The sequence below is a fragment of the Hakea prostrata genome, chromosome 8, assembly GCF_041222555.1.
Source record: "Hakea prostrata isolate BN-2017 chromosome 8, UWA_Hpros_2, whole genome shotgun sequence".
NCBI lineage: Eukaryota > Viridiplantae > Streptophyta > Magnoliopsida > Proteales > Proteaceae > Hakea > Hakea prostrata.
In genome coordinates, this window is record NC_142607.1 from 3962779 (window position 1) to 3974240 (window position 11462).

At 40.4% G+C, this 11462-nt stretch overlaps 2 protein-coding genes across 2 annotated transcripts; one reads left to right on the top strand and one right to left on the bottom strand.

Moving 5' to 3' along the window:
- The first annotated feature begins 1774 nt into the window (after positions 1 to 1774).
- LYK2 (Protein kinase superfamily protein) lies at positions 1775 to 4316 on the top strand. Its single transcript, XM_089166136.1, has one exon. The coding sequence runs from the start codon at positions 1980 to 1982 to the stop codon at positions 4023 to 4025; it is 2046 nt and encodes a 681-aa protein (XP_089022262.1). The 5' UTR covers positions 1775 to 1979; the 3' UTR covers positions 4026 to 4316.
- Positions 4317 to 5556: 1240 nt separating this feature from the next.
- On the bottom strand, positions 5557 to 9104 carry LOC149006356 (Leucine-rich repeat protein kinase family protein). Its single transcript, XM_089164540.1, has 2 exons — positions 7245 to 9104; positions 5557 to 6709 (listed from the first exon to the last, which is right to left on the bottom strand). Exons 1-2 carry the CDS (start codon positions 8767 to 8769, stop codon positions 6030 to 6032), a joined length of 2205 nt encoding a protein of 734 aa, XP_089020666.1. The 5' UTR covers positions 8770 to 9104; the 3' UTR covers positions 5557 to 6029.
- Positions 9105 to 11462: the final 2358 nt, after the last annotated feature.

Genomic DNA, 11462 nt, shown 5'->3' on the forward strand with positions numbered 1-11462 from the left:
GTTACTTAATTGGATTTTTTTCCTTATTTTTACAGATCTTTTACTTAGATATGTGACTATTTTTCTAGGTTCTCTACTAAAATAACTACGAAAACTGTCAAATTCTTATACTTCAAACCTAACATTCACAAATAAAATAGTAAAAATGTCAACAGTCAGTTGAAAACTTGTATTCAATCTATATTCATAATCATTTAAAAGAATCTAATTAAGAAAATTATTGTCGGACTATCATCTGAATCCAACTGAATCCGTCCAAAAACCGATAGCATATTCTCTGAATCCGATCGATTTACACCTCTAGTTGCACTCTCCATCCAGACCATATCCATTTCAAATCTGCAGACAGATTACAAATATTGATAGAAAAAGGATAGCTGACGTCTCCATTGTTTGACAACACCTGAGAAAGAAGTTCTTTTTTGAGGCCGAAAGGAGTTCCTTTAATTTCACTCTTTACTGTAATCGATAAAATTGAGGAATGATGTACATTCACTTTAAGCTGTTTATATCATTCTCTGTTACTAGGTATTGGTGTTTGTCAACTTGAGCCATTCATGGCCAGTTTGACTCTCCCCATAAACCTTTCTTCTGCCTCATCTTTAGCGTACAAACAACGCCGATTCTGGGGTTTCAGATCTTATCTTCCTCCATAGTTTCCACGCCAATATTGCTGATTTGCTTTCAAAATATTCTTCATGCATCAACCTTATTCCAACTATAAGTGGCCTCCTATGCATGAATGTATGTATAGGTCTCTGCAACAGTCATATTTGTCTTGGTGTCTTGAAAACTCCCTTTTTTTGAATGAATTTTATATACAAAAAAACGTGGTGAAACAGGTTTGAAGCCCAAGAAATTGATGCAGAGTTGATGAAGAACCTGAGAAGGAAACATCCCTTAACTTAAGACCCAATGGAATCATTCATACCTCAAACCTGTTTCCAAGTAAAATCTAACGGTTTAAAATTGAAGATAAATTTCTTAATTTTACATTAAAGGATTAATAGTTATCAAATTTACAAATAAGAACCCTACTCTTCTTTCCTTTTCTGTCGGTTCTCTCCCCCACTAGTTCGTCTTTTCAACACCTCTGCACGCTCGTTCCCACTTGTAGTTCTTCTCCAGGGAAAATCGATTCATGGAAAAATACAGGATTAAGTCTATTACAGGTCGGTTTTTGCTCACAAACCTGGCATGGAAACATCCATGGTTCCCTGGCTAGAACCTTCAGGCAGAAGCTTAACCCAGTATTTTTGCACTCCATTCTTGACATCCAACTGTGCCTCTACCTTCGGGCAGAAGCTTTCGGGTCTCTTATCGTACAAATCATAGCTACTTCGCCCGTATAGTCCTTGATCAATATAACAACCACCGTGATCCAATTTCACACCACTCTAAGTGTCGGTTGAGTGAGGGGTTTCTATTGAAAGAGAAGACAAGTTTTTGCAGAGAAATCAGAGCAGTTCCAAACTCAGATGGCAAAAAAACCAGACGAACTATTGAAGAAGAAAATAGACAGAAAAGGAAATAAGAGTAGATTTTTATTTGTAAATTTGATAACTATTAATCCTTTAATGTAAAATTAAGAAATTTATCTTTAATTTTAGACCGTCAGATTTTCTTGGCAGCCGCAAATAAAAATCCACAAACCTGAGGCTCAAGTGTACCAAAGAACACGTAAAGCACTGCTGCCAAGCAAAATCCCTCTAAAATACCTTCTTAAAATATTCAGATATCTGTCATATACCCAAGAATCCTGTTCATCATCAACTCTCAAGTGTATTCTTTTCCCAGTCTTTAAACTTTTCAACACCAACTTCGAAATCTGTAGTTTGTAATACTTTGTATTGATCCAAAATATTCACCCAACAAGGACAAGTATGTAATTGGAGGATTCTCAAAGGAAAGAGCATTCTCCTCGACTCTCTCCATTTTTTATTAGTACTCTGAAGGTTTTGTATGTTGAGCAAGTGGTCATGGCCACTATTGTCAGTAAGCTCTGTTTGATAGCTATGCTCCTCTTGATTTTCATATTATTTTCTGCTCAAGCCCACAGTTTGGTAAGCTGTGAAACCAACTCGCCCGGCGCTTTGGGCTACCGCTGTGATGGTGTTGGCTTGCAGGACCACTGCAACAGTTATGTCATGTTCTACACCAATTCATACTACTCTTCCCTTTATAATCTGAGCTTCTACTTGGGCCTCAATGTTGCAACCATTACAGAAGCTAGTGGGTTCTCTGCGAATACCAAAAATCTTCTCCAAAATCAGCCTTTGCTAATCCCAGTTGATTGTAGATGTAATCATGGCTTCTTCAGTGCTATAATTACAAAGACTACTCTCAAAGGAGAAAGCTTTGATGGAATTGCAAAATCACTGGAAGGCTTGACTACCTGCAAAGCAATCAGAGAAGAGAACCCCTATATCCCTCCATGGGATCTCAAAGACAAAGCCCGGTTACTGATCCCACTGAGATGTGCCTGCCCATCCCAGTTACAGATCACACAAGGAACAAGACTTCTTCTCACTTATCCTATTAGTGTAGGTGACACAATTCCAAACCTGGCCTCCAAGTTTAATGTCAGTGCAGAAGCCATAATCTCTGCAAATAACAAATCAGGAAGCTTCAAGTTTGAAAGCCCAGAAATATTTTCAAGTATTCTGATCCCACTACAGCAAAAACCCATCCTTGATCTTCTTTCTAAACATCCTCAATCCAATTCGGTTAACCCTGCGACTGGCCCTGTCATTAATCGTGGCAAGCAACATCGAAAGAAAAAATCAACAATGTGGAAAATAGTACTCTATGTTGCACTCAGTGGAGTAGCACTAATCTCTTTTGTGGCTGTTGCAGCAGTGGTCTTGGTGATGCAGTGGAGGAAGAAGAAGCCAAATATAATCGAGAATGGGGATCTGGAGCTGCAACAACTAAGTATCAGAACAACCAGTGAGAAGAAATCATCGTTCGAAGGTCAGCAAGATCCTTTTGACAGTCAGGCCCTTGAGACGACCACACCCCACAAGATGGTGTTGGAGACTTACACCATTGAGGAGATAATGAGAGCCACAGAGGACTTCAATTCGAGCAACTTGATCGAGGGATCCACGTTTCATGGCCGCCTAAATGGGAAGAATCTGGCCATTAAGAGGGTACCTCCAGAAACAATCTCCAGGATGGATTTTGAACTTTTCCATGACACCTTCCACTACAACCAGCCTAACATAATTCGACTCCTGGGTACCTGTTTGATCGACAACCCTGATTCATTCCTGGTGTTTGAATATGCCAAGAATGGTTCCTTGAAGGATTGGCTTCATGGTGGGTTAGCAGTGAAAAGCCAATTCATTGCATCTTGTTACTGTTTCCTAACTTGGAACCAGAGGCTGCGTATATGCTTGGATGTGGCTAATGCCTTACAGTACATGCACCAAATTATGAACCCCAGCTACATCCATAGGAATATCAAGAGCCGAAACATCCTTTTAGATGAAGAATTCAGTGCCAAGATTGGAAATTTTAGAATGGCAAAATGTGTTGAGTACAGTACAGAGGATTCTCAAACAATTTCATCAGATCCAACCACTTGGGATAAAGGGTATTTAGCTCCTGAGTATCTTCGAGAAGGTATTGTTTCTGTGAGCACTGATATATTTGCCTATGGGGTGGTCTTGCTCGAGGTCTTATCAGGTCAAACTCCATTAACCAGGGCTGATGACAAGGGAGAAGAAATTGTTCGGCTTTCAGATAAGATCAAATCCATATTAATGTCGGAAGATCCGCATGAACTCAGAGACTGGATGGACCGTGCATTGGGAGAGAATTATTCATTCGATGCAGCTGTGACATTAGCTAATCTAGCAAGATCGTGTGTGGAAGAAGACCCATCTTCAAGGCCAAGTGCTGGGGAGATCGTTGACAAGTTATCCAGATTGGTGGATGAACTAAGGGACAGTGAACAAGTCTCCACGACCTGCGAAAGTTCTTCAAAACCTCTAGTTAAGGTAACTTCAAGCGACCTGTAAATATGCAGTTTGAATATAAATCCATGAATCGTGGAGGAATATAGACTACTGAATTATTTTGCAGTATTGAATCTCTGAATATGTGTGTAGTGAGATATTGTATATGGACTAGTTTAAGGTTCCAAGTTTCAGGTTTGATAGGAATTGAGATTTGGTTGGGGCATTTCGTCGAATGAATTGTCACTAATCCTGTAAGCAAGAAGTACAGATAATAATAATTCAAATACCAGATGACTTAACAGAAACTGACCATTTATTATGTTAGGGTTAGGGATACCTCAACATATTATTACAAAATAACTATCTAAAAGAGAAAATTTCAGGGTACTTGGGGATGAATGTTTCTCATTTGTCCATTCACTAAGAAAAAATGTTTCCCTTATCCATCCTCTTAAGTTTTATATAAAAGAGAAAAATTCAGGGTACTTGAGCATGAATCATGAATGTTTCTCATTTGTCCATTCACCCAGAAAAATTGTTTCCCTTATCCATCCTTTTAAGTTTTATAATGTCATTGTTGATACCTATCTCAGTAGTTTTTTTTCCTTTTTTGGGTAATAGATACCTATGTTTGTAGTTATGATTTATGATCTTCTTTACAAGTTCTGCCAAAAAGAGATCCTTTTTATAAGACAAAATAATCACATAAAATAGAAAAAGGTTGAAGCTTTGTTGACTTATGGGGGAGTAAAGAAACCCTCGTCAGTCGTCACCATTTGATAATTCATCTACCATCATATACTTCCATGCCTTGTTGTGCAAAACACCCCTTCATCATCCAATCACATGGAATTGATGGTAATGGCAGAGAGAATTCCTATTTCCCTATGCATTGAGGGGGGAAAAGTTTGGTTGTGTAAGACCCATTTGGCAATGCTTTTGCTGAAGAACACATTTTCCCCGCCCAAAGCATTTTTTTCAATTATTTGTTAAAAGGGGTTTTAAGCTATAAAATGTGTCTGGTAAACTTTGCTTGAGAACTCTGTTTCGAAGGCAAAGGCAAAAGAAGAGGCTACAGAGTCGTAGGTTTGTGCTCTTGTCTCTTCTTTATTTAAGCCATTATGGAAATTTTCAAGAAAAAGAAAAAAAAATTGAAAGAAAGGAAAAAAAAATTGGGTTTTCAAGGGTTTCAAAATAAGAGTTTATGTTTTCTAACAAAAAAATAATAATAATAAAGGTTATGTTTTGATATGAAAAAGACAAGAATACCCCTCTGCTTTTTCAAAACACCAATTTGATGTTCTCAACGTATACACAACCTGTAGGCCGTAGCTGCTGAGTCAACGGATACAAGTGCCATGAACAGGAAGATAGGGATGTGTCTAAAGCTCCTTGGTCTAATGGGCTTGGGCCATCACACCCAAGAAGAGAAGGGTCTTGGGTTTCAAAATGGGCCCAACGGGTGAGCTAGCCCAGCAAGTTGACAGCCATCATTAACTACGCAGTAGGAGATCTTGTCTAGTTCCTCTCCACTTCTCCAACATATTTCCTAATTGGATTGGGCTCGTGCAAGCGTCCAAGGCCTGCTTGTGTAGCTATCCAATAACCACTCCTTTGTTGCCGACACTTAAAAAGAAATTTTCAACAGTATTGATACGTATCGGCCTATACAGCCAACAACTTTGATGATTGATTATCCTGACAGGGGTCCACTCTCGTCACTTCAAGCATTGGATTCAACGCAGCTCAGGAAGAAAGGTTCTGAAAAAGATTCGGGTCCATATTCTTATTATTCTCCTTCATTTTCATTTTTCTCTCATCATCAGTTAAGGTGAAAACAAATAAAATAAAATAAAATAAAAAACTAAAATTCTTCAATCGATGTGGCTTCAAGAAATTAATGGAATATCCTAACAAAACAAATAGAAGAGAACGACCTTTGCTGCGCTGGCGGCTGATAACACTTGGGCCTGGCATGGTGTGGCCCAAAAAATAAATAACACAAAGAAAAACTGATTTTATGGGCTTTACGGATCCGATTGAGCCTGTGGGCCTCAACTCAACTCAACTGCCGATCCTGTCAAGATTTTCGGAAACAGTTTTCATCCTGGGACGGACCTCAGGGTCCGTCTCGGTACATGCCAGGGCCACATGGAAAACGGCTAACACCTCCTTCTTAGCATGGGCTTCCTTTAGCAGCATCGGGTCCACTAGCTCCGACAATGGCTTCTGCTCCTCGAACCCCTTCCCCACCCACCTCACCAAATCTGGTACTTCCGCCACCGCCGCCGTTGATGATGATGACGTTGTCGGAGATGGGGGTGCTACCGACGATGCCGACGACGTATCTGGAGATTTTCCAGTCAACAGTTCCATAAGTACTACCCCCAAGGAATAGACATCCCATTTTTGTGTGGGCTTTGCTCCAGGGACCCGGGCCTCGGGGGCCCGATAGTTGTTGGGCCTCTCGGGTTGGGTCGACTTGATGTACGGAAGGGCCCCACCTATCAGTCCTCCAGAAGAAGATGGATCGCTACCCGTGATGCTGATTAAACGGTTTAGGCCGAAATCGGAGATGTAAGCGTGGAATTCGTTATCCAGGAGAATGTTGGATGGCTTCACGTCTGCATGGATGAATTTTCTTGGGCTACATTCGTGTAGGTAGGCCAACCCCCTCGCTGCCTCCTTAGCGATTCTCAGCCGAGTTGCCCATGTCAAACTCGGTGATGGTTGCCCATTTCTCCCTGAAAAAAATTAGTAGCAGTAATTAAGACAATTTCTAGATTTTCCCGCATTAATTCATGTTTATATGGGGAAGGGAATTGAAATTAGATCTTCTCCTAGAGAAAAAAACATTTCAACCCCACCTAGTTGAATTCTTGACACTTGTTCAAATTCGAAAGCATGATTTTATTTTCTCCAATAAATTAACTAAAATAAAACTTAACACTGTTTTACTAATTTATCGAAGAAAGAAAAAAAAAATAATGTTTTGAAATTCAAGAATCAACCATATAAATTAAAATTCCTTACCCACATAAATTAAAATTCCTCTCCATTTGGGTCGGGCTCGAGGGGATCAGGGATTTGTGGAGTGTTTTTTTCAAATTTAGAGAAAATCGATTGAGCCGAACAAATTACTAATCGAAATCGATCAAATAATTGGTTTGGTTTGAATTTCGATAAAAGCAAACTGAAATTTAACTGGTAAACCAAAACCGAACCGATTCACAGCATTGGTTGCAGAGCTTCAAAGAAAGAAAATGGAAGAAGACTCACCGCGAAGAGAAGAAGCTAAGCTACCATTAGAGATGAAATCAGAGATGAGAAGCTTTTCATCAGAAGCCCAGTAGTAAGCTCTTAATTTCACAACGTTTGGATGCTTCACCCTCCCTATCGCCTGTATCTCCGCCGCGAATTCTTTATACCTCTGACCTCCACCTTCACCTAATCTCCTTACGGCCACCGGAATTCCATTACCCAGAACCACCTTGTACACGATTCCCAATCCACTCTTCCCCAACACATACGCAGAGGCTCTGAGTAGCTCGTCTAGTTCGAATGTGAATCCTTTATCGATCGCAACTAGCTGACCTTCTCCTCCGTTACTCCCATTGTCCTTCTCAGATTCAATTTCAGAGTCGTTACTCGAAATTCCCTTCAAGCAAGAGCAAGGACAAAATTTCTTCATGCCTTTATCGTTACCTCCAAATCTGCTTTTTCCTGTGCAGCTGCAGCCATTGTTGGAGTCTTTTCTCTTCCAGTATATGTAAACGATGATTAAACCGATAAATGCCACTCCCGCGGCGTCTGCAACTGAGATTAGGATGATGAAACCTGCTTTCAATCCTTTCTTCGAGCTGGATTCCGACGCCGGCGCTGAATTCCGACTACCTGGAGTGTTCTGTGCCGTCTGTGGAGATTTGGTAGAACGGCATGGATCCTGAAGTGGGAACCCACACAAGGAAGGGTTGTTGAGGAACGCAGTGGGGCTTTGGTTAGCAAAGGTCCCATCTTGAGGGATTTCGCCGCTGAGATTGTTATGTCGGAGATCGAAACTCACGACCGAGGGCAATTTCCCCAGAGAGGAAGGAATGTGACCAGAGAATTGATTGAAGGAGAGGTTGAGCGTACCAGAGAGAGACTGCAATTCACCGAGGTCAGAAGGGATCGATCCGCTGAAGTTGTTCGACGAAAGGTCGAGCTGAACCAAGCTCAACAATTTGGGCCAAATTCCGGTGGGAATATGGCCGGAGAACTTGTTCTGTGCGATAATCAGACGCTGCAACTGGCGGCAATTGCCGAGATCCTTGGACAGAGAGCCGGAGAGAGAATTCTGGGAGAGGTCGAGGTTCTGGAGGCGAGGGAGGTTGCAGAGGGAAGGAGGAAGGCCACCAGAAAGGTTGTTGCCGTAGAGGAAGATGCTGTGGAGAGAAGAAGCGTTAAAGAGCTCGTCAGGAATGGAGCCGTAGAAGCGGTTGCCATGAAGGTTGAGACGGCGAAGGTAGATCAGAGAGCCCAGCTCGGAGGGGATGTAAGCACGAAGATTCCGACCGGCGAGGGCGATTCCAACGACTCGGGGATCGGTAAATTTGGACGTATTCATGCAGGAAACTCCAGTCCACCGGCATGGATCAGAATCGTTCTCATCCCAGTCGGAGAAGACAGAGGTGTCTGAATCTGAGGATTGGTCAGCAGCAGATTTCAAGGCTAAGAGGGAAAGCCCATCTGGGGTAAGGGAGAGACTAAGCTTGGGGATGCTAACCAAGATGAGGAACCAGAGAAAGAAGACATCAGTAACCATAATGGCTTCTTGAAGAATTTAAACTCTCCTACTACTTCTTCTACTTCTTCTTCTACAGTTTAAAGAAGAATTCATCAATTCTTGCAGAGATCACACTCTGTTTTCTGCTCTGCATCTACAACTGTGGAGTTGAATTGACCATAAAACTTAATGAAAATTTATCTTCTCAGTCCCATCAGGGAAGGTAATTGGAGAGAGATTGAAAGAGAGAGCCAAAGGGTCCTCTCCGATGAGTGTATTCCATCTGCCATTGCTGGCCTGTATTTATTACACGCCACTTACCACTATTACTACTAACTGCTAGTCTACTTGACTCTTAAGGAGACATGTAGAGAGAGAAAGAGAGAGAGAGTTTGTATGTGTGTTTTGATTCAATGGGACCCGCTTCCCGCCAAAATGACTTCCAAGGAAAGGGAGTAGAAGAAAAGCAATCTTTATAAAGGAAAAAAAAATACTGAAGCAAAATGGTGTCCGGTAAAACTGAACCGGTCAGATTTAGAAACTAACCGACCAACCTGAACCAAACTAACTATCAGGTTGGTTTCAGTTCGGGAGATTGAAACACCGGTTGAAAATTGGACCGTGTCAACGAACCAACCGAAAACCTGACCAAACTGAAACAAAACCCATAAAAGAAAAAACCAGATCTTTACATAATTTGATGATAGCTCAATAAGAGGTAATCAAAGCAAAGTTTCAAAATTGAATTTGGAGGGACAAAGTAGAAGTTAATCAATCAATGATAAGATGGCATCAAGCTGGAAAGTTGGACTCACCAAAAGAATTGATGAAAGTAGAACACATTAATAAACAAGTCACTAAAGAAAGGAGGGAGAATAAGTTTAGACATGATAAAATCATAGATAAAATTATGCTATGGAGAGAAAATTTAGGAAGAGACAAGAAAGGCTAAGTAGGGAAGTGGACACACACAGTAATGGCATTATATTTTCAACTAACCAACTCCTCTGTCTCATATAATGTTTCTAAGCTTCATATCATTACAACCCCACGTTTGGTACTTTTCAGATTAAACACCTGTTTTGGCTCTCTACTTAAACCTACCATTCATAAGGATTTCATTTAAATTTGATTAATTGTATCAAGTAACTAGTGGGTTGGAATTAACAAAACTTTAATTGTCAGATATTCAAGATTTACTTCTCTCACACTTTTCCATCACACAAGAGGAATGAGACCTACTTCGTATAGACCACACCATTACTGTGTCGTAAAAAGACGTGAATGAAATATAGAACTCTACCCTGATGGGTAGAGGATCCAGATTCATTAGCATTCAATCAATGCCAGTACCGATATCTTGCACTAAAACCCTGACCATGTTCTTAGTGGAATAACAAATAATTGATGACTTGAGAAGAAGTGGGGGTGGTGGTGGTTTAATTTATTGTAGTTAGAGAAGAATGATGAAAGACGTTCTTTGAAGCTACAATAACCTCCATATTCTTCTACTTCATCTTCTTTCTTGTAACATTTCTATCATCAAATCTGGAACCAATCATTGCCAGTTATAATAAGAAAGCAGAAGAAAGAGGGTAGTGATCAAATAACCTTTGCTAAAAAGCCTACAACTTTCTTGGTGGATTGGATCTGTTGGTATTCGTACATGAGAAGATTAGTGCTTTAGACTTTAATAAAAATTTCATTAACTTTACACCTAACACGTGTGAGCTAAGCATAATATTCTCAAGTGGCAACCCAACACCTTATACTAAGCGAGTTCATATTAACACGGTTCAATGGACCGGATAAACCGATCCAACGGAACCGACCAGGGTAAAGATCGAAATAGAACTAATTTTCAGTTAAATTTAGACGCAAAACTGACCGGTCCAAACCAAAAACCCAAAAAAACCGGCTTCAAATTTCAGAAACTTTAGGGGTGATGGGTATTGTTTCCTGATTTTTGTGAAAAAGACCAGAACTTGGGAATTGATGGGATCTTACTCTAATAGAAGACGACACCAACAATGACTTGAAGTTTCAGGTATGCTTAAAGCATAAAAAAATTAAGCAGATGCGAAGCCAAAAGAGGAAATACAAAGCCATAAATCTGAAATCTTTACTTACTTTTTCTCGATTCTTACCTAAACGTGTCATGGCATGTCCACGCACCCGAGCACTTGTGCACATACGAGAGACAGCTTCAAAACAGAGAATCAGAACTCGGATCAGTTCAATTCCACTGGGTTTTTTCTAGATCCTAAGAATTGATGTGTTAATGCCCTAAACCTAGTTTATGGAAGAGCAAAAGCGCCTGAGTTGGGTTGGAATCGGTGTCTTGATATGCTAACCCTAGCTTCAGTACAAAGATCAGATGAGCAAGGTTGGCTAGATTGGCCTCGGCCGATTCCAATCTCAATCAGCCGATTTGATCACCATTCTTGAAACCCTGCAGCAAAAACAGCAATAACAACTTGCATATAGCTAGTGGCATAAATCACCTAAAAGAATAAAACATTCCATAGAATGTACCTCAAAACTTACCATGATAAATTGCTTGCCTCACAGATCTGTCACATGGTCAATAGCTGCTGGGAAAATATTTGTCTTTCCCTAAAACTCTCAATCATAAAGAGTTCCCAATGCCAAAAACAGATCCCTCGTTACATGTTCATTGAGTGAGTTTAGCAATGTCATCTGGTTCTACTTTATATGAAATCCAAAGAATT